Source organism: Amia ocellicauda, chromosome 7 (assembly GCF_036373705.1).
Source record: "Amia ocellicauda isolate fAmiCal2 chromosome 7, fAmiCal2.hap1, whole genome shotgun sequence".
In the NCBI taxonomy this organism is placed as follows: domain Eukaryota; kingdom Metazoa; phylum Chordata; class Actinopteri; order Amiiformes; family Amiidae; genus Amia; species Amia ocellicauda.
This window is the reverse complement of record NC_089856.1, coordinates 30,833,407-30,861,244: the sequence shown is the minus strand read 5'-3', so window position 1 is coordinate 30,861,244 and position 27,838 is coordinate 30,833,407. Positions and strand designations below refer to the sequence as shown.

General features: G+C 42.6%; 1 protein-coding gene across 1 annotated transcript in view; it reads right to left on the bottom strand.

Moving 5' to 3' along the window:
- The window catches only part of crocc2 (ciliary rootlet coiled-coil, rootletin family member 2), a 34,975-nt gene extending 8,071 nt beyond the window's left edge, over window positions 1-26,904 (bottom strand). The window contains exons 1-25 of the mRNA XM_066709149.1: window positions 26,634-26,904; window positions 25,605-25,755; window positions 24,658-24,782; window positions 16,178-16,315; window positions 15,718-15,801; window positions 15,435-15,541; window positions 13,840-13,984; window positions 12,828-12,934; window positions 12,079-12,285; window positions 10,320-10,416; window positions 10,050-10,139; window positions 9,087-9,269; window positions 8,617-8,816; window positions 8,315-8,497; window positions 7,945-8,089; window positions 7,577-7,723; window positions 7,174-7,404; window positions 6,741-6,934; window positions 6,368-6,495; window positions 5,624-5,793; window positions 5,080-5,259; window positions 4,520-4,654; window positions 3,962-4,105; window positions 609-847; window positions 196-355 (exon numbers count right to left, since the gene is read on the bottom strand). Coding sequence (XP_066565246.1) covers window positions 196-355; window positions 609-847; window positions 3,962-4,105; window positions 4,520-4,654; window positions 5,080-5,259; window positions 5,624-5,793; window positions 6,368-6,495; window positions 6,741-6,934; window positions 7,174-7,404; window positions 7,577-7,723; window positions 7,945-8,089; window positions 8,315-8,497; window positions 8,617-8,816; window positions 9,087-9,269; window positions 10,050-10,139; window positions 10,320-10,416; window positions 12,079-12,285; window positions 12,828-12,934; window positions 13,840-13,984; window positions 15,435-15,541; window positions 15,718-15,801; window positions 16,178-16,315; window positions 24,658-24,782; window positions 25,605-25,755; window positions 26,634-26,675 — 3,732 coding nt within the window. The 5' untranslated portion in view covers window positions 26,676-26,904. The remainder of the gene's footprint in view (window positions 1-195; window positions 356-608; window positions 848-3,961; window positions 4,106-4,519; window positions 4,655-5,079; window positions 5,260-5,623; window positions 5,794-6,367; window positions 6,496-6,740; window positions 6,935-7,173; window positions 7,405-7,576; window positions 7,724-7,944; window positions 8,090-8,314; window positions 8,498-8,616; window positions 8,817-9,086; window positions 9,270-10,049; window positions 10,140-10,319; window positions 10,417-12,078; window positions 12,286-12,827; window positions 12,935-13,839; window positions 13,985-15,434; window positions 15,542-15,717; window positions 15,802-16,177; window positions 16,316-24,657; window positions 24,783-25,604; window positions 25,756-26,633) is intronic.
- Window positions 26,905-27,838: the final 934 nt, after the last annotated feature.

Sequence of the window (27,838 nt, the reverse complement as noted above, 5' to 3'; positions counted from 1 at the left end):
TAGGTGCTGTGAAGATTAAAGAGTTGATGTGGAAGTGGTAGATCATATACCATAACATTTAAGGGAGAAATTAAATTGTACATATCTAACGGTTTCTAAATGATTTGCAAAGCCATGTTCCGGAAGCAAAAACTGACTACTTTCAAGCACTGATCATTTGGAATTATACAATATTTTCTCATAATGCCTATGGACCTGTCTGCGCAGCTCCTGCATCTCTCTGCGGCACTGCAGCCGAGACCTCTCTAACTCGCGCAGGTTGCTCCTGAGCTCCGCTGCCTCCTGCTGGAGGGAAGACTTGCACTCCTCCAACACTGCCAGCCTCTGCTCCTTCTCTTCATTTGCACGCCGTAGACTGTGGAGACAGACCGATTGAATTGATCGTTGACTTTTGAAAGTATGAACAGAAATCCTAACTGATATTGAATGGAAGACCAATGAAAATATCCTTCTTGCATTGAATTCTTACCCACAAACATGACGTTAACTTTGAAACCCCATCCAGTGTCAAAAAGTACCACATTAGGCAAGTGTGGGGCTCTAAGTTTAGACACATTTTTTTAAAGCCACCCCAGTATTCAGGAATACAGGATGCCAATTCCATGTACCTGTTCCTGTCGCTCTCAGTCCTCTTGATGGTCCCCCTCAGCTCCTGGTTGGAGTGCATGATGGCCTCCTTCTCACGGGTCTCATCTCCCAGTGCCCGCCGTAGCTCCAAAATCTCCTTGCGCTGGACATCCCTCTCCTGGGCACATTCCCGCAGCTCCCGGTGAACCTCGATCAGGTCCCTGCGCCCGTTGTCCCGGGCCTCCTCCGCCACCTGCAGCTCCGATTTCAACTTCTCCACCTGTAAGCGAGGGAGAGACAGGCACTCAGGCAGGGCTAAAACACAGCAACATTGGAACAGTGATAGACTTCCAAGATACGGTTACAAGCCTGAAAGAAAAACGTTTAACCTTCAACATGTCACAAGCACAAAACTGTGTGCAGCTATAACACAACCACATCTGAAGAAGAGGAATTCATTCAGCAACCCTTTTTATTGGCTTGAACCACTCCGTTCTCTTGTCAGGTATACAGTGTCACTCTATTCCATTGATTCTGATAAACTGGAATAAATTACCTTCAATAAGCTTATGTCAGTTTAGTACAAGTCAATTTGATGGAATAATCTGTGCACAATAACCAAGGAACTGCAACTGAATTGAATCTTCTCTAGTTATTTCTTCCAGGAGATACGCAACATTGTGTTTGAACCAGATCACCACTCCAGCAGTCCACACCAATAAAAATATGGTTAATGGCTGACATACTTTGGCCAACCATGACACCAAGGGATTTTTCAGTAACCAGATTAATGCTGTGGTTACAGTTTCTACACAACAGAATCACAAAAGGAATTAGGCTTGCAAGGGTCTGGTTCTTGATCTAGACCATTTACAGAGTATGTAGTTAAAATACAATTACAACAAAATATGCATTGTTGTTTTTACTTGCACACAGATATGACCTAGATTCCAATACAATTAAAGAAACTTTTGTCAAGTATGTAGGGAGGATTAGCCAACACATTGACAGCAGCAAAGGAAAAGCAAAAGGATTTCAAGCATATCCATGAAAACCTGAAGCAAAATTTTATCTGGAGCACAATGCTTGGAAGGTGTCCAATACTGGCGCCCTGGCTACAGCTTTATGTGAGGAGTCCTCATCAGTGATAGTGACAACCCCCCCCCAAAGTGTGCAGGAAAAACGAGTAAAGTGATCTTGTTTGGGGGCCACACAAGATGCTTTTTCTTTCCCCACTCTCATAAATTTTAATATGAGAAAAACAATCCTGCAGAGTTCCAGCAAATCTTACTTAATATTTTTCTAACCAGAACGTTAGGGCATGAAAAACAGTGCATTGTGCTTCGTAGCTTAAACAAGACCACTTCAACCAGTGCTGCTATTTTTTTCCAGCGTTCACAGAGGAATCGGCTTCTCGCTGCTGTGCGGGAGAAAATAAACACTTCGGCACAAGCTTATTTGTTCAAGGGTTAACCAGAATTTGTATTTAATATAATGAGGAGAAGTTGCTTACCACTGACCATTTTCCCCCGGTCTGCCATTGTCTGAGAAAAACACACTGAACTGGAAATTATTAAAATAATCAAATGAGAGAAAGCAGAGCATTTGCCAGATCTGAAAGTGTGGTTAAGAGCGGACAAACAGACCACTTTCCAGGATGTCCAAACCAACACTCCCGTTCTCAGGCACCGTATAGAGTCTGCGTCTCTGTGCTTTCGGGCAATTTAAAAACAGAGAGATTCTTTTCTCATCCGCTCAGATAACTGCTGGAGAAGTAATTTACTTTGCTCTGTTTATTTGCATGCAAACCTGTAACAGCTTAACATTCCAAATGTGTGTGTATCAGTCGTATTTGCATGCTGAAAGAAAGTTAATATATCAATCTCTGACCTTAATTACATGTGCCTTGCAGTTTCTGACTGTTTTCATCTCGTGTATATGTACAAAAAGTCATATTTATGGTCCTCATCAACTTTAGAACTGTTTTTAATTAGAACAGTCAACTTTCACTTGATTGCACCATTTAAACCTTAAAACTATTACCCAGGAAAAACAAACTGTAATCTCTCTCCCATCAGTAGTCTTAACTTCTCCTTGTACACCCAATCTGACTGATTGAATAATGGTTAAGTGCAGCTCGAACTGCCAGCCATGGCCAAATGTATACATTCCAAAAATAGTGATGCAAGGGTCAGGCAAGGAGAGAGTGCATTCAGCTATTACAGTGTGGAGATGTTCTGCTAAAATAACTGTTATTTAAGTTATTTCAGATAATGATTAGGTGCAAACATTAGGTCTCACATATATATATAAACACACACAAAGATTAACAACATCAACCAAAAAAATAGAATGGAACCGAAATGCATTAAAGATTAGGAACCAAATGTCCCAAATACCACAAACAACAATTAGAGCAAAAAATAAAAAAAACATGAAAATAACTTTTTTCCCTTCTTTCTGAATCGCCCTCAAGGAAATATGAAGTATTATGAAATACGAGTGGTATGTTATTTACCAAATCAGAAAAATAACACATCATGTTAGGCCTGGGATGAGTCTCTTAGGACCGTGCTTTGTCTCTGCAGTAACATCTGTGCATCTCTCCCAGTTCTCATCCGTTTTGGGAGAACAGAGAGGGAGTGAGAGAGAGACTGAGAGGATCCCTGCTCTCCTGCCCCAGGGAGGAAATTTAATTCCTGCCCCCCCACCCCCCTCAGTGTGGTCTACAGCTGGTGGCATCCTGAAGGCGTTATATAGGAGGGCCAGTGCCAATGTAAACACAGCGTCATGCTAAATTGCTCTCCCCAGCACTGGTACTAATTGGTACAAACTGGACTCTGACTGGCCTCACAGCGCCGTTACAGCAGGCCAGTCCTGCCAATGTAAACAGCATGTCAAGTTAAATTACTTGCTTCCCCGGTTTCACCGCTCTTGTCCATCTGTCTTGTGACAACCCCCATCCTCCCCCCATGCTGGGCTTTCTCAGAGATACCACCCGGCGGGAGACAAACAAATCCAACGATTCTGGCAGCAAGGAGCGAGAGGCGAGGGGACACTCGGGCTCCTCGGCGCCCTCCCTGCATGCTGCGCAAACTTCCTCCTGCAGAACAAAGCGTTTCACCTTCCTAAAAGGCTAGTTAGCCCTGTATCCGATTCAGCAATAGCAGGGCTTGCTGTTTACCTAGTGCACCACATGGCCCATGAGTCGCCTGCGCAGAACAAAGCACTCAGCAGAGTCCTCACTTAACTCCTTGTGAGGGATAGGACCTATTTGTCTGAGACCTGTGGCTTAAAACAGTGCAACAGGGAAGTGCAAGTACAGTCATTCAGTGGGACACAGAAAACACTATTAGTTGAGTGCGCTAATGCAGCAACAGTTGAGTGTACAGACCTCCTGCAGTGCCGCCTGCCTCTGCTGGGCCAGCTCCTTCACCTGCTCACTCAAGCGCCGCACCTCGGCCTCATGTGAAGATAGTGCCTCCTCAAAACGAGCTCTCAGGGCCCGCAGCTCCAAATTCAGACCGCTGATGCAGTCCTGATGGAGGAAAGGAGAGAGAGGGAGTCTTCAGTTAAATCTGATGAACATTAACTACCATAAAAAAGCTAAAAATTTCAAGAATAAGGCAATATGAAAAAACTGGTTAAGAATCAATGCTGCTTGGTGTACCAAACCATAGCTTTTGTTCCACATAAAATGGGTTTTACTGCTTTAGCGGTATGATTCATTCAAAAAGAATCACCTCACAAATGAAAGATCTAGATTGGCAGAGAAAGGTTAGTGCTAATTCGATTTGCTAAGAAAATCACAAAAAAAAACTATGAAAGGATTCTGTGTTTTTGACATTTTGAAATATATTCATCGCCCAACATACTGAGGCATAAACGCTAAAGACAGGGCTTATATCACAGTGTACGTTTCACCGTTGCTTTTATTAGACAACTGCCTCACCTTGTCCTGCTCCTGGCGGCTCAAGCTGTCCCTTCGACTGCGCTCCATCTCCATGGCGATGTTGGCCAAGTCCTGCTGAGCTGTGGCCAGCTTCTCGGCAAGGATAGCCTTCTCTGCCTCCTTCAGAGACAAAGCCTGAGAAGGTACAGGAGCAGAGTCAGCACAGAGACAAAATGGTGGCAAAAACCATATAAAATATATACATATTCCCAAACACAATATAGATCAACACATTGCAGTCCATAGGAAATCTAAGTCAACTGGGAAAATGTACTGGAACAATTCCATCTTCCTGGAAACTGCCTTTATTTGCACAAAGGAGTCTCTACTGGAGGCATAAAATTGTTTGAGTGGATAGGGTATGTAATTCTTGCAACATTGCACAACTGTGACTGTTGGCCCCACAAGGACCTATTTTATCAGACCACAAATTATAAACAGGCCTACTTTGTACTAATAGTCTTTTGGGGCCTGTGTTTATGTGAGCAAAGATGGGTGAAAGTGGTATTGTTTGCCCTGTTCCCTAAAAACGTTGAGCGTATGTGGTGCACAGGAGAGACCTGCTGCTTGTGGCTCTCAGCCTGCAAGAGGCTGTCGTCTCTGTCCTGCTGCAGCCTTGCCAGTTCCTCTTGCAGCTGTTCCCTGTCCGCCTGCATGCGTGTCCTCAGTTCTTCACACTCCTGACGCAGCTGTTGCTCTGTCTGCTCTCTCTGTGCAGTCAGCTCCGAGCGCAGTCTCTCCTGGGGGTAAGAATGGGTGACAGAATGGGTACAAAAATCACACAATAACCGTCACACAATAACCAGACAGAGCTGAGACTGAAGGCACTGGTGTGTCTTGTAGTCTTTCTCAGTGAATTCTCCATCTATGAGTCTGAACTACTGAGATCTTAAAGCCAAAGCTCAATTATTTGCTGCCAATTAGTAGCTCAACGAATCACTGGCATTTAAATAAAAAAGAATCAAACTCCCTGGTTGATGAAGCTTGAATCTTCTCAATGTACCTACCATTTTTTAATCTTCTCACAGGGTGGGCTGATACAACATACTTTTCTCATTACTCACCCCACAGACCCTTGTCCCTTTTGCTTGGGCCCAGCCTGACCTTATCTTTGCGCTCTTTCTCCAGCAGGTCTTCGTGGGTGCGTTCTGTGTTGCTCAGGGTGACCTGGCTCTCTCTCTCCATCTGTGCCAGTCTGGCCTCCAACAGCTCCCTCTCTCTCTCTAGCCTAGACACCTTCATCTCAGCTTCTCTTTGCACTTGCACCATCTCCCCTGGACACGGGCAAAACACAGATATACAGTGAAGCTGAACTTCAAAACCTTTAAAAAACCTGTACTTACATAAAAAAGTTCTAGCCATGAACTTAGTTCTTAGATTGATTCCCAATGAAGACGAGTTGTGTTTAAAGCTTTAATGAAGTGTGGTCAAATAATTGTTTCTGCTACCTTGTGTCAGTGAACCCTTTTTCATAAAATGCATACATTTTTACAGGAGATCATTGTTTTTGGAAATAAGAATTGAAAATTAGGAATTGTATAACTGCCTTATTTGTTGACTTTTGATCCTGGTACATACCATTATTATTATTATTATTATTATTAAAATATGCTTTTCTATCAGACCCTGGGTAGTGGACATTGGAGCGTCTTTGATAATTTCTGTTAGTACAGTTGGTCAGTGAATTACCAAACCTCAGCACAGCTGTTCTGGAATTCAGGAATGAAATATTGCTCTCCGGTGTCCTGTTCAAGAGGCCTTGCTGACAGTATTTGGCAATTCTAAATGAGACAGTGCTGTCTGTGTGCCTGTGATTGAAGTCAGGTCTGATAGAGCAGCCATACGTACGGGTGAGGCTCTCGTTGGTGAGCTGTAGGCTGTGGATTTCCCCCTCTAGCTGGGTCCTGCAGCCTTCCAGTTGTGATATCTGCTCCTGGCACTCAAACACGGACGTCTCCAGAGATTCTTTCTCAGCCCTGAAACACACACACACACTTGGGTCACACATACTGTTCCTTAGTAGACCAGCTACCTGATACATGCAAAAACATAAACAATCACACTGTTACACCCATGCATTAACTTCGCCACCAAATAAATGCCCTGTAGCACACATGGTCACTCCATAAGTCATGCAGGCAGTAGCACAAACACACACACACACACAATATCACAATTTGAGAGGTATGTACATTGCCCCCTGTTATTGTGACCTACACACCTTAAAGTGGCCAGCTCTTGCGCCAGTCCTCGGGCTTTGCGCTCAACAGAAGTCAGCTGGACGCTCAGGCTGGCCTTGTCCTTGGCCAGCTCCTCTCTCTCCCGTGCACCTCTCTGCAGGGCAGTGGCCTGGCTCTCCACCTCCCGGCGGCTCAGTGCCAGCTGCTCCGACAAGGCCTGCCTCTGTCTGCTGGCCTGGAGATGGTCATGTCCGTGAGTACAATAAGCTTTAATAACATTCAGTGCATTGAACAACAGATGCACAACACCTGCCCTGAGACCAAGAGTTGTGGATGTTTCTAAAATCATCCAACACTGAGCTCCAGAATGGGAAGAAGTAAACCAATGACACAGGACCTGAAAACAAACAGGGGAACTGAAATCGAAGGGGACACCAATGAAGCCAGAGTGTACTAATCATTGTGGGGGTTAACCTGTGCATGTTGATCCAGGGCCTGAGACTTTTCCTTCCGGAGGAGACTCAGCTCTTGCTCCAGGCTCAGCCGGGCCTCCTGCAGGTGGCTCTGGGAAGCCTCCAGGGCCCTCTTCTCGGCCCCCATGTCCAGCAGCTCCTGCTCTAGCCGGCTCACCTCCTCCCTTACCAACCCCCTCTCTAGCTCTGCCTCTCTCCTCCGCTCTCCCAGATCAGCTTTCTCACTCTCCATCTGATAGAAACACAGACACAGGAGCATGAACTTGAACTGCTCTCAGCAGCAGACACCATACCTCCATTACTCTCCTGTGGTGTTATAGAGTCTGATGAGGAACAAATTAAGTCAAATTAATAAATAATATCAATAGCAACAACAGTGGCCATCCCAGTAATGAGACACAGACCTGCATGAGGATGCGGTTGAGGTCCACCTTGTCCTTGGCTAGCCCCTCACTGAGAGCTGCCATCTTGGCCAGCGCGTCCCTGAGCCCAGCCTCTTCACTGTGCAGCTTGTTGCAGGCGAGCTCTCTCTCTGCACACTGCGCCTCCACCTACACAACGACACGGCACCGTGCTGAGACATTCCCACCTGAACAGGGATCTACTCTCACAGGCTTTGGAGTAACACTGACACATCTCCTATCGCCAGCTCCATCTTCTCTGTTTCTTAAGGCTGTGCCTCCCTCTGTGGCTGCCATCTTAGATGTTCAGTTGTTTCCAGTTGTAAGTCTGTGTGCTATTGACTGGAATAAGGCTTTGCTCCTGGGCCCACCTTGCTGAGAGCCTGGACCAGACTGGCCTTCTCATCCTCCAGCACTTCCTTCTGCAGGGTGACCTGACTCAGGGCCTCCTTCACCATCACCAGCTCTTTCCTCAGGCTTGAATGATTCATCTCCAGCTGCTCCAGGCTCTTCTGTCTAAAACATGCACATAGATACCTTTAACCATTGATCACACATCCTTCCTGTGCGCTTTACAGGTTTGAACACTATTAGTAATCTAAGTCAAAATCTTAATGTTAATAGCTCCAGAGTTTTATGTTCCTGAGGATGATCTCACAATTTCCTGTTGAGCGGATCAAAATCTATTGAAGTAAGGCTTAAATACACCCTGCCCACACAGCCCTCTCTCTCCTCGCCTACCCTCTCTCCGCCTCTTTGTGCCTATGCTCCATCTGCCTCTCCAGGTCCACCCGCTGCTGCTCCAGGTAGTCTCGTTGGCGATGAAGATCAAGGTTCATCCCCTTCAGCTTCTCCAATTCAGATTGTTGTGAGTCGATCTGCTGGTTGAGGCTGAGGATCAGCTTCTCCAGATTGCCCTTCTCACTGTGTGGGAACAGAGAGCACACTCACTACAGAAGCTGCACCATGAGAGGCAGAGCTGAACACGTAACCAGCCGGGAGATTGTCCAATGCTCAGAAAGGGTGGCAGAGAGGAGTTGTACCTGGTGACAGCGTCTAGAGAGGAGCGGTATCTTTGGACATCTCTGCGGCTCTCCTCCCCAGCTCGCTGGCTCTGCTGGCTGTCCTGCTTCAGCTGCTGAATCCTCTGCTCCAGGTCCCGCCTCTCCGCCTCCCCATCGAGTAGCTGTCTGCGCAGAGCGCCCGCCTGCTCCTGGGCAGCATCTAGTCGGGTCCGCAGCTCCTAGAAGAACCACATCAACTTGAGCCCTACGCTGGCATCCTCACATTCCATCAAGGAGTTTGATGTTTTATTAAATCGAGGGGTCAAGATTGTGTCCGCAAGGAAATATTGCTGAAACCACAAGCAACATTTTGATATTCATTTAAAAATAAATTATATTGGATATGGTTCATTGGCATTTTACTCTGGAATACATCTAATGAACGCATCCTGAGGTGTTACAACTAAGAAATGGCCAGAGGTGGTTGATTGGTCGTTTGCTTCTCTCACCTGCACCTGCAGCTGACGTCTCAGCAGGGCGCTCTGCACGGCGGGCAGGCTGCTGTCGCGGTGGGGGGACGGGGAGCTGCGCAGGGGAGAGCGGGTGCGGGTGGGAGAGGCGTGCCGGGAGGGTGGGAGCTTCAGAGAATCCACACCCTCGGACACACCGCTGTCACTGTCGGCACGGGCAACCTCCCAGAGACATAGGTTAATATGTAGGTGACTATCTTTTATAATGAAATTGTTTCAAACTTTTATCACTACAGACATACTGTACTTGACTACTAAAAGATACAGCAGAACCAATAAATAAATAATAAATACAAAAATCCACAAAGAGTTTGTTTTAACCACTAAACCCCGAAGACAAGCCTTTTGGAAAAGTAATTGCCTAACTAAGTTGTTTTATACTTCTATAGGCTGTGTAATTGAGTGCTTGTGGCTATGGAAGTAATTTACAATTACCTGATAGCATCTGCAGAAAAAAGTTCAAGGGGAAGGCGGGGGGCATCTCCAGGGACTATAGCTATTGTTGTGAATTAGGTTACTTTCGCTACATTTTGTTATTAGAAGATCAAATATATATACCACATCACCTACACTGTACCACTTAATTTTGTATTAGAATGCTCTAGAACTTTTATATAGACTTTGGCTTAGGCAATAGACTTTAAATTGGTGTTTGATAGTAGATATTCTACGTGATGTTGTGTAATAAAAACCTATGGACGCACCCACACTCTGAAAATATTCCCGGTATAGAGCCATAGAGTCTGCCTTTTTGGATGCAGAAATTGAGTCTTTTGAACATTTGTTTCAACACTGTAGTTTGGACACAAATTCTAATCATTTCAAGCCCGAGAAAACTAGCCAAGTATGCAACACTAAATAATTAGTATAGCATCTTTCCAGCACATGGCACCCCTGTACATGAACGAGAGATGAGCAAGAGGGCGACTCCTCAGGCCTCACCTGGGTGATGTTGTGAAGGATTAGCTGAAGACTGTCTATCTCATTCCTCAGGGCTTCGATCTCAGAGCCATCTTCAGCTTTGTTCGCCTCCTGAAAATGAAAACCATTTTGCTGTCACCGTCTTAAGAAAACCTTGGACATAAACATACAGGAATCCAATTCATCATCGTCACATCAAGCAGAAAAACTGGTTTTGCATGTGTGTGAGACAATTGCAGTATATGTGTATCGATCAGTGAATGAATTCTGTCTTTTCCCCTTTCATCTCACCATGTTGTCCAGGGTGCTCTTCATAGATGCCAGATTCCTCTCCTTTTCACTGATCTCCCCCCTCAACTGCTTTACCATCTCTGTCAGTTCCAGGATCCTGAAAAAACAGCCCCATTTCTCACTATGTAGGAAATGTATTAAGGTCATACATACTTTGAACCACTTTGTGATTTTTATTTGGTTCTTTATTTGTCAAAGTATGTTTAGTCATATTAATATGTACAGTCTAAGAGTGCAAAGGGAGATATCACTATAGGAGAAAGTGAGAAAACCAGTGCAAAAACAAGGAGAATAACCTCTCCAAATACTGGAAAATGAACAGATTTAAACATATAAACACACTCTAAATAGGTTTACAAGGAGCACCAAGAGTCACATTGTCTGGAGTCAAAAAGTCGCAGTAAACGGAGTGGAAGTTTATTGATTATAAACCACTGAGGTGAAACTGCTGTACGTCTCACTTTAAAGAAACAGTGATTTAACAAGGTCAAAATATATAAACACAATTCCTTAGTCAAAACATGACACAAATCTCTCTCTTTTTTTTTTTTACTAATTCAAATATTGGCTCTAAATGAATAGGCACCTATTGCTGATATACAGAAACCAAACTATGTAATATATCAGCTGTTTTTACTGGACTGTATTCACCACTACAAAAACGCTGTATTTTATAACGCAGAAACGTTGATCTTCAATCTGATTATTAAATTATTTTGTGGTTTAGACTTAAATGTTATTTTTCTGAAATCTATCTTTAGGCAAAGGAACACAGAATCACTAGCCTTTGTGTCGTGTAGCAGGATTGACTTTCTTGTAATATTAACTGTAGCCAATTCACACTCAAAAGATCAAATAGGCTTTCAATTCGATGTACATGTCATCCGTATTAAATTTCATGAGATACCGCTGAAACAATGACATTAACAGCTCAGTGTGGTTTTCTTTTGTTAGGCTTCTTTCTTCTAGTGATTCATAGAATAGATTACATTTAAAAAGAAGTTCTAAAGACTTCATGCATCAGGATTCTTGACTATGGATATAGGTTCTAAATCCACAAACAAAGAAACATACACATAGGTCTCCGATAGCAATGCCATCAATACAATCAACTTAGGCTTACATAGTATCTCACATATCTTTGGAGGAACTCCCTGTAAATTCTTTACACTAAAATCGGGTTCAGATTCTTCACAGAAATGACATGAACCCCCAACCTAAACAACTGGTGAACTGCTTGGAAAGAAAATGTGCAAAATTACAAATGATTACTACTAAAAAAAACAGGATGACATCAATGAAAATGTGTAATAGTTATTCTTAAAAGATACAAGATGTATGGGCTGCAATAGAACATGATTTACAACTTATAGGGAAGTAAAAGGGGAACAAAATGTGATTGAGCTGCCAGTATAAAAAAAATAAACCAATACACCAATACTTTCTGGATTTGGTATGTGCTGCTTCCCAAACTGATAAAACATCAGGTGTTCAGCACTAAAATGTGCAATAGTTGTGTGGTCTCACATTTCCATCAACGCAGACAGCATTACAAACAGAGAAAGGAACACATAGGTGAAAAATAAACATGGTCTATGAGCTTCTGGAGTTGAGCGAACAGTAAAGATGCAGATTTGGAGTACTTCAGGATGAACCAACTCTGGGCCTCATTCATAGGCAGTGGTGAAAGACCAAGATTAATGTGTGGTCACAGATGAAGTACATACACACGCTGAGTGAGACAGAAAAACATCCAGACCTGGAGTTGAGTTCCACCTTTTCTGTATCCCAGCGACTCTGCAACTGCATGGCCTCCTTGAGCTTGTCTTTGAGCTGTTGCTCCAGCACAGACACCCCCTGTCCTGCAGGGGCACTGTGCTGGGACAGACAGGTCTCCAGGTTGAGACAGGCCATGTGCAGTTTGCGGCTCACGGTGACACAATCAACACGCATCTCCGAAAGGCTCCTGGAACCAAAGAATACAGGCTGACTATGCAGGGAAGCTAGAGGTACAGTAGACAAGTTCCCCACCTTTTTACCTAAAGAAAAGTATGTCAGATACCTGGTTCAGCTCTCAGATGAATTGAGATGAATGGGCTTTGGTCAAACTTGTGATATTGGTGTATAAACCAAATAAACGTAATGCTCCTAAAAATATCCTTTACTACACATATTTCTCAAGAAAGTTTAAAATGTTATCAGTGCTTGGATAAACCCAGGTTAAAGCATTTGTTTTATGTTGATAATGAGGCTAATTAACCATATATTATCCAATATGACATCTCTATATATCTATATATTTTTAATAGCAAAATGTTGGGAACAAGTCATGAAACCCGGTAAGCTGCTTCTCATTTTTATATCATCTGATCATAAGAAAACAATGAATAATGTTAGTTAGTGGGTTACATTTCTGAAAAAAAAGAATGGGAAAGAACAAGCCATTTGAGAATAGTCCTGTGGTGCTGTAAAGGCTCAGCCCCCAGTTTGGCAGGGCGCCATCCTTACCTGTCAGCAGATGCCCTGAGCTGGGTGAAGCTGTTCCTCAGAGAGGCAGCCTGGCGCCACAGTGCTAGCACTCGGCTCTGCTCTCGGCTGAGGCGGGAGGCAGATGTCTGGGGATGGAGACAGACGGTTTGTTATCAACCAGACCTAGAGAGAATTCCCACAGACCCGCTGCCCTGGGAGCCATTGACAGTCTCTTAGCAAAGAGCAGGAGCAGAGTCAGTTACATCACTCAAACCTCATGGTGGGGTATTTTTAACATATATATATATATATATGTGTGTGTGTGTGTGTGAGAGAGAGAAAGATTTTTTTTTTTTTTTTTTGCTTTGCTTTAATTCCTAAATGTGTCTTAAAGCAACTAGTGGTAATTTATGTTGCATTAGTAAATTAATCCCACCAGATGGTCATGCAGCATCGCAGTCTAACCATAAATATTTTTTTATGATGTTTAGGGGGTTTTCACAGGAAACTATTGCTTGGGAACAACAAAAAAACAACCTCCAGCCCCCTTTCCTCCTCCCCATTCCCTCATGCCCCCCCCCAACCCCTTCAGTGCAGAGGGTTTTCTGTATGAAGAACCCTAACCAGGCCATCCAAACAAAAGAATAGAGGCATTGCAAATGAGAGGACCAGGGCTGTATGTTATTATGTAAGTCCTATGACAAAGTAAATGAGTATGACACAGAGTGAGTTTAAAAGAATATGTATTTTTGTGTAGTATGATCTACAATACTATGCCAGAATTAGACAGAATAATTTGTATTATTAATTTTTAAATGTCTATTCATTTAAAATCACACGAATGAGCATCACAGCGTGTTCATCTGAGACTATATGGATCAGGAAGAACCAAATCTGGTTACCTTCGTATTGTTTGATTTGGAAAAACAGGTTAATACACCACTGGAGTGTTTATAAATGTAGCTTTTTGCTGATTTAGTTTGTTAACTTTGAGGAAGGTTAACACGGGCCGAAGCACATGCTTGTTGTTATGATTCAGCCAACCTCTCACCTCCTGTTCCCGCCTCAGCCTGGCGTCCCACTGGCTGGCCTCCTCCTTGGCTCTCCGTACGCTCTCCGTCAGCTTGTGATTGGCAGCATTGGCCTGTTCCAGCTGCTCACGGAGTCGAGCATTGACCTGGGTGAGGCTGGCACACCTGGGGCACAAACATGCTCATTACAGCTGCCCCTGTGACCATTAACATCTTACAAGTTACTCTGTCCAGGGTTCACCAACATGTGGCGCAGTTACCGTGAACATTGGCAGAATTACAATTTTCTATTTAATGGTTAAGGGAACCAGGCGTTGCAGGGGTGAACGTCATTCCCTCACAGACATTTTTAAAGAACTTAGCAGCCTAACACGATCATGTTTGCCAAAGTAGGGAGCCCAGCACAGGCTGTTTTATCGCTGGACAAGATCAAATGTGTGGCTGCTGCTGTCGACACGAGATGCAGTCCAACAAAATAACAAGTCCGTTTTCAAATTTTCTGGATACTGCAGGTACAAAATAATAATTTAAAAAACAAAAAAACAAAACATTTAGGAGGTCCAGGGAATTAGAGAGAGCAGGTTAGTCCTGAGGTTTAATTGCTTGGTCCTGGAGAGCCACAATCCTACAGCTCTTATAGGTAGCTTGAAATGGTCAATGAGTACAGGCTGGAAAAACATGTTAACCTGTTCTAATTAAGGACGTTATGAGTCAAATTAAGTTCTTCAAACTCAGCTGGAACAAACACCTGAAGAAATATTGCTTTCCAAGAGCAAAGTTGCAGACCTCTGTATTAGTCCAACATAGTCGTTCAATGAAAGCCCTAGAAAATAACAACTCTTGACTGAAAAGTTGTGAAGGGCTGTAAAGCAAAATGGATTTGGCACGAGCCAGCGCCTGCCACACCATTTCAATTAAAGCCCCACAGCTCCATAAATCAGTCCCCTTTAAATGCTAGCTTCAGGTGGCAAGGTCAGCCCTGCTCCCAGTGTGAAGCATCATTAAACTCCTTCAGAGGAAGGGGCCAAGAAGGCTAGCTAATTAACTCCGACAAATTGGAAGCTGAATCGTCTTTTAAGGCCAACTTGTTTCCTTCTGGCATGGACATGTGACACGGCGGGCGAGCTGAAGCATCCACAGGGAATCTACTACCACATATTTCTTAAAAAAAAAAGAACTTAATCTTTGTTTAAAACAAAACAAAGGATAAAAACAGCATTAGTCCATTGAAATCATAATTGCCATAACCTTGGTATCCACATTGTAATCAAAGTAGACATCCTGTTTTGTGTCTGTTGTTATTCTCCTTGTTGGCTTATTTCAACAAAATAATAAAATAAAAATGTAACTTCATCAAAATGTATTGTAGAGATTAACACTGAACTCAGGAATCCTGGGAAAAGGATGTGAGACATATATTGTTGTGTTTACCCAGCTAACAGTACCTGGTGGGATACTGGGATGTCATTTGCTACAGAGGAGAGGAGATGGTGTATTTGCTTGTCCGCCAGTTCTGCTGTATCTCCCCAAACTATTGCCAACTTCTCCTGTGTGTGCCAGGCCTCAAACTGATGGTTTCTAAGCAGCTTGTGAAATGGTTAAAAGCTCCTCCGACCTGTTTTGCTCCTCCTCGAGTTGTCTCCGTGTACTCTCCAGGTCGGCGCTGTGCTCCTGCTCTGCATGGCGGAGACGTGTCTCGGTGGATTCCAACCGGGTCTGGAGCTGGAACACGAGGACATTGTTCAGACACCTGATTCAGCATTTACTGAGGGATGCTTGCTTTTTTCATTCTTTTACTATGTGTAAAATATGAAATATATCTTTAACTTTTGTACAATAGTTGTATCCATAACAAAGCCAGGGTGATATCAGTGTATCCCTCGCTATGACTGGCTTACCGAGAGTTTGAGTTTCTCAGAGTCAGAGGTCTTTTCCAGCACCTGCTGCTCCAACTCTCCACATCTCTTCTTGTACTGGAGTACCTAGAACAAAGAGATAGACCACTCTGAGATCAAGTAATACATTCATGGTTAATGTAAGTTAATTTTTTCTTATCCATGTGTAGGAATACCAAGAATATTTATAAACCTTCAAGAAGATTCTCAACAAGGACACACTTGGATCTCAATAAGGAAACCCACTAGTGATTAATTGAATAAACATATTAATAGTAAATACTGTACAGCAAATACATCTGAGATATCATCAACTTATAATATTCTCTCTTTGCTTCATACATACATTGCAGTTTTATTTGTATATTCAAAAATAAATCTCCAAATCACAGGTCTATGTTTTTCACCTTGTGATTGACAAATTAGTATCTCTAATTCTATTTTTCTCTGTGGGTAGGGGTACCTTGGTCTGTAGTTTCTGCACCAGCTGTGCCTGCCTCTGCTGACCATCCTGGTAGGCCTGTAGTTTCTGTTTGTAGGGCGCCTCTTCGTCCTCAAACCTGCGCCGCTCGGCCTCCTGTTCCAGCTCACGGGACTCCAGCTGCACAGGAGAGTAGGAGCACTTACAGTCACAGGACCCCCACAGAGTGTGCCAGACACGGACACTTCTGGGATCCGTCCATTCATTTTCATCCCGTGCTTTTTGTCTGACAGACTATCGGCCATGTTGGCTAGTGTCCTTCTCCCACACTTCAATTCACTCTGAACAACTGGGCAGGAGTGTCACTTCCTGACCGTGGTGCTGTACTGAACCTTCACCTCTCACACTGAAGTTGAGCCGCGTCTCCCTCCTCTTTTGGATATTTCTTTACATTTTTCCTTGGCTTCTTGTGGGTTGTTTGCAACTGTGCTGTTCCAAAATCACTAGTATCACATGATGCCTCAAGTGACCAACAAAAGTTGCTTCTCTAGCAGTGGGGGATGCAAAATCCAAAAGGGAGGGTAGTGATTAAAGCGACAATGTGGAGGGTTAAAATATAATTAACTAATAACTTGTGAATAGTGAACAATCAGATACAAGCACCTACTTATGGCAGCATTTGAATAATAAACCACTTTTTTTCTATCCCCTCCCTTCAGTGTCTATTCCCCACCTCAAATTAAATTTACCCCCCCCTCCCTTCTATCTCCACCCACTCCCTCTCCTGGTGCCAGACACCCCTGTCCTCACTAACGCAAACCACATGTTTAAAGAGCGCTGGCTTTAACACTGTGAGCCTGTGATAGCCCCGGCTGCCTGTTACTTCAGTGAAGTAAGAAAGTCACCCCTCCTCTGCCTCCACTGCCATCACCACCCATACCCCCACACATCTACACCCCCACTCCATCGCTACCCCGGCTGCTAAATCTCTCCAGCAGGCTCAATGAGCGCAGGGACAATGGCATCACTGTTTCTCTGCCGGAGCCACCCGCCTGCTCAGTCTTAATAATACAAAAAAAAAAAAAATAGGCTTGCAACATTATGATTCACAAAATACACACACACACAAGAATCTAACTTAAACCCCACTGAAAGCTCTAACTATCATTCAAGGCTTGGAGGACTTTGATTGAGGACAATACTAGAGGACCGATAATGGAGCAACAATATGCAAAGACATGCAATAAGAGTACAGGAAGCATGTCTGTTGTGGGACATTGTTAATGTACCTCTAATGTAGTGAATTGTCATGGTCAAGCTACAGGATGTCAAATACTTCTGCATTACCCCAACATAAATTATTAAACAAAAACTATTTTTACAGCCACCAGATGGTGCATTAATATCCTTTATTAGTATGCGTTTCCTTAAAACCATCAGAAAATGCCTTTTCTTCTGAGTTCGCTTTCGTTCTCCAAGACGAGCTTGAGAATGCTCAAAGTGGCAGCCAACCATTCGGCTTGAATGATAAACTGCAAATTACAATGAGGGAGATGATTCTATTTTTAATTTAGTGTTGAAATATCTGATTGAAAGCCATTAACTATGATACGATATGATACGATAAAAACTTATCAATGCACAAATCAGAGCCATTACTTTGAAAGTCTACTGTGGGGGCAATGCTTTGTAGCTCTTTCTAGGCTCCCTTTACCTTGCATTAGGCCAAAACATACCAACTCACCATGTAGTGAACATCAACATCCCTATACTAGTCCTAGCAAATTTCAAAAACCAGAAAAGTATCTTTACTGGATATATTCAAGCGGACCACACAAGCTCACGAAGGTTAATGTCCATTGACTGTCCAGGGCATGGAAGAAATAGGACTCCAGGACTATCCTCACAGTGCAAAAACAGCTGGGTTATCTCTCATAAATATACTGCCCCCTGCAGAAACATCACTGTCTGGCAGAAATCTCTCTGAGTTGCATCAGGGGAAAGGCACAGTTCATGAACACATATGAGCCGTGTATAAGTAGAGAGAAACAAAAGTACAGCATCAATATTGAGCTGTATACAGAAGGATTCCTTTCCCTGTTTTGCACTTTCTGATGTTTCCCCTGCAGAAGTGCACTGTGAGGAGGGTTTGAGCATGGCCCCCAGGCCGGCTGTAAAACTGGGGCTGGAGTTGATTAGCCATGCTCTGAGGAGGAAGTCCCGGCGGGGTGCCTCGATGGCCTGCTGTAGAGGTTCCCTCTCTCTCTGTTCGCATCATTAAATTTATTCACCCCCTTCTTGCAGCTCATTGTTCTCCTTTACACTTCCACTTTCAAGGACTGTAAAGGAGCAAGAAAAAACGAAAAGAAAAAAGAAGACAACTTGCTTGCTCTGCCCTGAAGTAACCCACTGATTATTGCCCCGTTTTATTGACCGGTTGCTTTTGAAAATTTCCCCTGTCATCCCTTAAATTTTTTTTAAAAAATGTAACAAAATCCTGGAGCATTCCTGCCTACTGAGGTTGCATATTGGCACTGATATTAATAGCTGACATGCAATTTACACTAAAAAACAGACTTCCTGGGCGTACGTTTTACAGCCATATGGTTTCTACAGGCTTCTCCTGATCTCGGTATTTTAAGTCCTGTATTGTTTTAAATATAGCAGCAAGCAACTGATGGATTAATTTAAAGAAAATCTAAAAATGCAGCAGTATATATTCCTTAGTCCTTAGATATTCCTCTTTTGCTGCTTTCAGGAAACACCATACTTGTCTTTGGTAATATATTTTTTTGTAATAACCTAATGGGCACTGGCGCCATCATGGGCTTTCTCCCAGTCCAACAGGTAACAGCTTACAGGTGTCATGTTTAGTGTGTGATGAATGTGTCTTCTCATTCTTGACTCAGCTGTTTAACAGACTCATACAAGAGTTGCAAAAGCTCACCTGTGGTTTCCTGGCAGGGGGTGGGGGCAGGGCTACACCTGGCCAGGACTGCACGGTGCAGGGAAAGGGTTACAGGAGGCTGGCCTACTCTCTGGCTTGGCTCTCACCCAGAGGCTTAGTAAAAAGAATTAATGGAGTGCACTATCTGTCAGATTCCCAAACACAGCTGGAGCGGATATGCGGTCCCTCTCCCCTGTACCTTGCTATCCCACTTGAACAATTGCTTCACCCACGGACCCCCCCCTCAACCCCCCCCTACCCCCAGACCCCCCTCATCCAACCCCCACTGACATGGGCTTCGAGAACTAAGGAGCTCCAGCTGACTTTAAAACTGTTTGTGAAGGATTAGGGCTGCATACGCAATGCCGAACGATAACACAACACGGGAGGAAAAGCTCCTCGCTGTATCTTAGTTTTAGGTTGTTCATGTAATTGCATTCTCATACTGTGATACAGTGCCTGCTGTAACATGATCTAGAAACACATCATATTATTGGGTAATCGTGTGCATGTTCTGATCTGAGCTCGTCAGTGACACAGACATAAAACAATATCCTGGGTTTCACACCACTGTGCTATGGTCCCTGCTCAAAGAAATGCTCATTTTATCAACTCAGATTAACTGTATAATACCCAGTACTTATATTTTTCTCCAGCAATGTAATGAAGTTAAATTACTGCCTTGCACCTATGGCCTTTTCGCCTGCTCTGCATTGCTGTTTTCCATTAAAATGCATATTCACTATATTGTATGTCTTACCCTCCATTTATTGCATTTCTGCACTATGTAAACTTCTGAATTACTACTAATGTACTACATGTTTTATACATTTATTGTGCAATGATAATATCTATTTATTCATTAATATTATTTATATAACCCTTGCAAACTGCCATGGAAAACAGCTGTCAGCCAGCTTAAAGAAAAGATCCTTTATGTCAGCAGAGCAAAACCCTACCAATGTATTGTACATACAGTTTATTTTGATGTTTCTACTAATTGTTGATGATGTACAAATAGATCGTGTCCAGCAGTTTCCAACAGAATCAATTCCTGCCAGTGTGATTTCTTATTAACTTGACTGGGAGCTAATCACGAACAGAGCTGTTTTTCAGAGTCAGCTGCAAAGTGACCCAACATGAATGTAAGATGGAAATTTTAAAACGGCAATTATTTCATCCCTGTGTTCTGGCCTCGCTTTATATTGTCCAGACAGTGTTATAATGTGACTGAGCTGCAGGAAATGATACATTGTAGATGGAGTGTCCATTTGAGAAACAAATTGCATCTTTTCCTACTCTTTACTCCATTCCTTTTGTGCAGGCAGGGGCGTTGCCAGAATTTTGGGGTCCCATGGAAAAAAACCTACTGGGCCCCTAACATAGAAATCAGAATGTTTCAGATTAAAATAACATACTGAAAAATATGTGTTATTAAATGTACTAACTATAAGCTTCTGCTCCTCTATACTACAATTGTGCAGATTCTAGTTTTCACCTTCATCCTTTGCCTATATTAACAGTATTGCAAACATTTTTGGTTCCTAATGTTAACAAAAGCTGTCTGTGTCATGAGATTTGTATGATGCTTTATTATAAATAAATACACAATTGGTGACTTATTTTTCAATATATGGTATTGTAATCAGTTTTAATGAAGAAATTACCAATGATCCATGTTTCAGATTAAAGAATGTATTACCAATTCTTATAAACAAGGCTAACCCTCTTCTGACCTATGCATTATTCCTAAATATAAGTAACATACCCAAAATAAAAAATAATCTATGTGGACTGCAGGCATAAATGTGTTACCTACAGAGATCAAGCATATGTGAAACTGCAACAGTAGTGTCATGTTCACTCCTACAAAGGTTACCATACTAAAAATCTACTACTGAAAGATAAAAGGTTTTAGTAGTATACATATCCAATAGAATATGTATTTAAGTGTATCTAAGTCATCATGTGCCTAACTTTACAATTTAAAAATGGTCTAGTTATGCTGCTGCTGCCACAAAACAACTGCCTCACCTCCAAGGTCCGCTGTTTCAACTTCATGTAGTAGACACACGTTGGGATCTTTGTCTATAGCAGTAGTAGTAGTAGTAGTAGTAGTAGTAGTAGTAGCATCTACAGTATGGATAGTTAGGCTACATGTTAAGTTTTCATTTTAGTCTACCTAGCTAACAAATATCATGTAAATATTGTTAAATAGAGTTATAATAATATATAAATAATAGCTAATTAGCTAGCCATAGCTGGTAGTGGTAGCTCATCATCATCATATTAATAATTACTGCTCTGACCGAGCCAAGTGAGTCCACAGCAGGCAACTACCTTTTGCTAGCAAGCTATCAAGCTAGCTATATTGGCTAGCTAGGCTATTCAGTTTGGCAGGCCGGCTGCACTGACTCACCACTCAAGTCCTTCTCCTCATTTTCTTTTCTGGGAAAAATGTAGTGAGTAATTGTTTTCCTGAATTTTGCTGTATCTGTCTCTGTTTCCTTTCTTTCCTTTTCTGGAAACCTGATTTCGCTTTTGAGGAGGGCATAGTGGTTATCTCTCATGAATGCTTAGGCTACATGCTGGAGCCACTGTCAGATCAGCTGTATTTTTTTTTCTCCTTGTGGAGAGTGGACCTAACCATTTCATTATTGTACAAACTGAATGGTTGGGTAGACATGCCTGATCTGATTATGGTTATACATTTAGGGGCCCCTACCAGGCTAGGGCCCCATGAATCCTTCATGTTTCCCCCCCCTTAATGACGCCCTTGGGTGCAGGTATTAAAGTTATGAAACAATATGTTACTTTACATATTCAACATAGATTTTATGGAGTAACTGTCATTTGTAGGAAAGATTAGTCATTAATGGCCACATAAAACAAACCAAGAATGAAAACGGGAAAACCTGAAAGCATATACTGAATGTATCAAATATTTATTTTGGATGATATGTGTTTTAAATTAAATGCTTCTCTCTAATGCCAGTATTGGGACAGCACTGATGCACAACGCAGGGATTGTGTTTCTGTGGGAATGGCGATTTTATCTCCCTGATGTTTCTGCCCAGACCACGGACTTACTGAATATTTAAAGCTTGTTTCTAACACTCCATCTTTTCCAGAGCTGGTCCAACACTGTGCAATGTATACACGCACACCCACGCTGCCTGAGAAAACTGCAGGCTGGCAGGTTTCCAAAATCAACAAAAAGGTTAGAGTTCACGCTGACTTGTTCTCTAATCTCCTGGGACAATCCAGCTTTAAAAACTAGGTCAAGGTTCGTCCGGGTTCATGGGCAATTTCTATGGGTCAGCTGGAATCACAGTGACTCAACTAAGCAAACTTTAAACCTGGAGGGGGCTCCTATTGCAATCAAATCCCCTAGAATGTACACCTTTTAAAGATCTCCAGAAAGAGAGAGCAATTATTTACCAAAAAAAAATAATTTACATGTTACCAAAGGGTGGCTGCTTCAACTACTCAAGACTATAAAGTCTGGGGAAGGGACGCTATCCAGACCAGTGTTTACTACTACAGACGTTCTCTTATGTCACATAAAATAACTAATTAGGGATCCTCTAGAGAGGACTAGCTTCTTTCAGCATCTGGTCTAAAGAATTAAACTTTCTGAGGTCAACAGGAACAAATCAATTTAATGTAACCCATAAGATTCCTGCAAGGTCTCTTCTGTCACATTCAAAATCCTGTAGGCTGATTCCAAGGAATTAACATCAAGAGCAATCAATCTATGCCAGATAAATCCTCAGTCGTGATGTAAAATAATGGTCAAATGAGACCCATGTCTGTGCTGTGACCTCTAACCAGATCACCTAGAAGCTACAGAGAAGCCTACTTTCAAAATGTATATCGGAAAAGTGGACAAGGATCTAAAAGTATCCATGAGATACTAGTGGTTGGACTGCACACAGCCATGTTGGTAAGTTCATCCGAGATCCTGCTTAACAAAGGACATGAACAACAGCAAAATGGATAGAACTGGTTTGCCAAAAGACACAAGAGCAAAAAAAATAACTGGCAGACATAGTAAACCATTTGAGAGGAAATCTTCAGCTCTAGCTAGTAGTAGCTATAATGTGGAATAATTGTGAGGTCTTGTGCTCTTGCGTGCATTTTGAAATAAGTATATTCTGTTTGCGTGATTCTCTAAATTCCCCCTCTACGTTTGCTAATCGAGAACTGTGAACCATCAGTGCTTTTACAAATTAATATGAAGACAGTTTATAAAGTCACAGCTGCTTACACCGAGATCTCGGGGAAAGAAGAAAAGAGGTCATTTAAGTGCACTTGTTTGTGTCTTAATCTTAGAGACCACTAGCGCCTTCAAAATATTTACAAAATAAATAAATATTCTATATATACCAGCCTAATTAAGTTTTATTTATAGCTGGGATTTTTAAATAAATTCCAGTAGTAAACCAAGTGGGGGGAGTTCATTAGCCTTGAGCAGCAGAAAGAGAGCAGTGTTATCACAAACGCTGGCTTTGTATAGTAAGAAAAATGGGCCTTTTCTTCTGGAACCTCTGGAGAGCAGGCCGCCGACCTGCTAATTTTCCCCAAAAGCAGCAGCAGCTAGGGGGGAGGGACCCCACGAAGGGCTGAGTTAGGGAGGGTGGAGTGGGGGGTTGCTGTGGGCTGAAGGGACCACAAGGCGATCACTTGCACAATTTTGTTTTCACGAAAAAGTGTGTTGACTATCTTTCCGGTGATTTGCTTTCATCACACACAATCCTGCTGCCTTTTTCTCAATGTTCAAAAAAAAAAGATGATAAAACAATAGTCAGTTTCTGCCAACTGAAACATTTGTGACTTAGGGGTCAGCTGTTATATATTATTTTTTGTAAACAAAACATGCCACCTAATTAGAATTGTTACCTTTTTCTTTGCGTGGCAGTTTATAGAATTTCAAAGTTCACTAAATCTTGGATGTAGGAGTGCATATATTATACCCAGTGTGCTCATATCCCATTTCAAAGAAAGATTGCTTTTTACTCTGGAAGTGTTGTAGCCAAGTTTTTGGTTGCTTGCTGCCTTTTGCAGCAGAAGTGAAAGCTGTGCACAATCAGCATCCCTCATTTCTTCCAGGCTTGAATTTGGACACACTCCATTTTTTATTTTATTTTACAAGTTAGCCTGAAAAATACAGTTATGATATAGCTATTAGGTCTTCACCAGCGATGATGTCATCCTATATGCTCATATTATGACCACTAAGCCAATTACACCTGCCTCAGCTACCAAATGAGGCAGGTTCAAGTTAGCAGCATCATTGTAAAGAACAAGGCTTTAGTCATTCGCAAACCATATAAGAGATTTTTAACTTGCAGTGTGAGGCTCAAACCAGCAATGTCTTATATTCTAGGTATATATATTGTCCTGCCTTTCTCCCCTGCGTTGAAACATCTACCTACCAGCCTTTTGGTGCATAGTTACAGCTCCCGGTATATTTTATAAATGCAATTATGATGTTGAATGTGACAAATAAAGAAATAAATTGCCAAAGCAGATAATAGGGGTTTAGCTGAGGAGGTGACAGTGGTGGACATACCCTGGCTGTCAGCGCCTTTTGTTTGAAGAGCAGCTGGTCTCGGTCCGAGTGAGCCTGGGAGAGCAGCAACTTCAGCATCCTGTTCTCCTCCTGCAGCCCGTCACCTGAACCCCCTTCCTGAGGGCCTGGGAGAGTGACAGAGACTAGTGTTATATCAGTCACCTGGATTAACCCACTGAAAAAAATGTTGAACGAGTCCTGAAAAAAATAATTGCCGGATAAACTGAATTGAGCAGAATTGTACATAATTCCTGCAAGAATTCCTGCAAGAGTCTTATAGGAGTCCTTTACTTATTTTGGGAATGGACACCTGCTGAATGCTCCCTCTGGGACTCTTTCAAGATTTTGTGAGTGTGTGTGTGTGGTGGGGAGAGATTGACTGAAATATTATACATAGTCATTATGTCTTTGGTCTAAACCTATAGCTGGAAGAGGTGAGAATACGTCCACACAAGACACGACGGGTTAGACAAGTCACGTGAGAAGCTGAGCTGTTTCTTGGCTACAACAAGTAATGATCTTTCACCCTCTGCTGGCGAAAAGGAAGACAGGCAGAGTAGACCCTTAGACATTCACAGTTTAGAAATCTACACTGAAGTTGTAGTCTAATTTAACGCCAGGCCTGGAGTGAAATTGTGCAGATTACAGTGGTAGTAACGAGACACAGGGCTGGAGGGCCTTTTTGAATGTACTGTCTGAAGGCAAGTATCTGTTTACTCTGAACAACTGCATCCTTCTAGCCTAAAGGTACCTATTAGATCATTTGTTTCTTTCAAAGCTATTGTAAGGAAAAATTAAACCCCATTAGGCAGTAATATTTGATTGTAAAGGCTGAGAAGAAAATTCAGTGTTGCCAGAGGCCAGTGTTTTAAAAAAGGAATTCCTCCAGATTGCATGATTGTAGTTTTGTGGGATTTTAGTTAGAGGTAGGGCTGTGGGGGGCGTACCTGCACCCGGCTGCTCGGTCAGGTTGCGGGTGATGATCTGGCGGATACGGGCAGGGAGGGGAGTTGCAGGGGACTGCTCCCCCTCCCCCCGCACTGTCAGCATCGTCTCCTCCCCACTGCTGTCGGGGTTCAGCATGGTCTCCTCCAGTTTCTACGGCAACGCAATAATAGAGTTAATTATATAATTTCCAGTTTTTAGTGGTCTCGTTCCTTTGTTGTTGCTTTCCCACTTGATGCATTCAGAGATAGCCACACTGCCTTACTCTTGCAGCCAAAGAAAACTGCAGGAAAGATGCCTCCAAGTACAATGGGAGAAAATGCAGGCAAACTGCTAATTGAAACAACACTTGGAGCTCAGTGCTTTTGGAGTTCAGTGAGTCCAGTATGGGCAATATTGTGCAAGGATGAGCCCTCATTAATACATAACCTGCCTTACCAATGGGGTAAGCAATACTTAGTTCCCCTGCCTATCCCAGCTAGATTACAAGTTGTTTATAATTTATGTCTGTGTGTATGTATTAATAGTTAATTAGAAAACAACATGTAAAGTGAACTCTTAACAGAAGTTCATTTAGAACACATGCCACATGTAGGAAAAAAAGAAAATGAATACCAGGAAAATACTGGAAAGAAAAATGCTGCTTTTAATTACAGATTAGCTAGGTCACATTCATTTGCTTGGTTTCAGTATGAGCCGTTTCTTTCCTCTGTGTATCTGTTTTGCACACGCTATATAGGTTTCTATGTACAGAAGACATAGACATTTCTTTGGAAACAAAATGCAACAGAATGAGACATGTTTCTTTTTAATTGAATTAGGCTTAATCTACAACAAACTTCTCGTCGAATCTGTAAGCAATCACTAAACAAGTACTAATTAACTCAAAACAAGTACGAACTAATTCAATACATTGTCACTCTCAGCAGTAAACAATGCAACTCTCTAAAGTTGCAAAAGTAGTACAGTATTAGAAGTGAGCCCACACAAGGGTAGTATGTTCCCCCGAGGTTATAAGTGCTGACTCCTACCTGGATAACAGCCTCCAGTCCCGAATCGCTTTCTGAACTCATTGGGAAATAACCCAGATTATTTTGTCTCCTTAAGAAAAATCTGTCCTGGGCGTTCTAGAACGTCGGCTTCTCGGGATTCAGCAGAAATAAAGCATGCATCAGATGGTGAAAAATGGATTAAACGCTTTATGGCACAAGCATTGCTTAAACAGAACCTTGCACTTAACTTTTTAAAGCAAACATGTACTGCGTGACGTTTTTTTTAAGAAACTTACTACCTGGGCTTTTAACTTTTACTATAAGTTTGAAACACAGTAGCGGGGGGGCGGGACCCAGCGGTGGTTGCCGAGGGAACTTGACGACGCTCCCCTGGTCGTTGCCATGGAAATTGTACGCCAGCCCGGCCGTTTCCATAGCAAAAAGGACGCAGGAAGACGAGAAGAAAGGGCCGCTCGGCGCGTGAGCAGTGGACACATGCGTGGCAGGAATGACCATTAGTCAACTGTGTTTGCATGCGTGAGACTAGGCGGTAACCACAGTGTATAGCGCGTACATGCTAGCATCACTTTATGCTCCAGTACTTAGGGCAATCTGTCCGTTATTGAAATGTAAAATGATAAGACTAGAAAACGTCTTCCTTCAGCAGAGCGTCAAACTTTACAACAGCACGAAATCTATAACCGATCTTATCTAGCAATTAATTTAACTAGCCCTACAGAATTCCAATACACAACTCACCCACTAAAAAAAAAAAAAAAAAAAATCACTATAAAGACATTACATGCATTGTTGCAGTGTGTTTTTGTAAAGTACTGACTATTTTATATTGTTTAGTAGGGTCATGGCAGTAAGCTGTGCTTCATGCCAAAAGTGACAGCTGAGATCAGAAAACTGATAAGAAATAAAATGTCCAGTATAGTGTCTGACCAGTGGTTTGATTGACAGGTCGCGCGAGTTAGGTTTGATTGACAGGATCTCGGGTGTTCGGTTAGATTGACAGGCTCGTTCGAGTTCGGTTTGATTGACAGGTTCTCGAGTGTTCGGTTAGATTGACAGGCTCGTTCGAGTTCGGTTTGATTGACAGGTTCTCGACTGTTCGGTTAGATTGGCTCGTTCGAATTCGGTTTGATTGACAGGTTCGTCGTCGAGGGCGTGTTCGCTCTCTTTCTAATTTTGAGGCGTTCTTCGCAATAAAATGTTTATTGTTCAACTCGTTCAGGTGC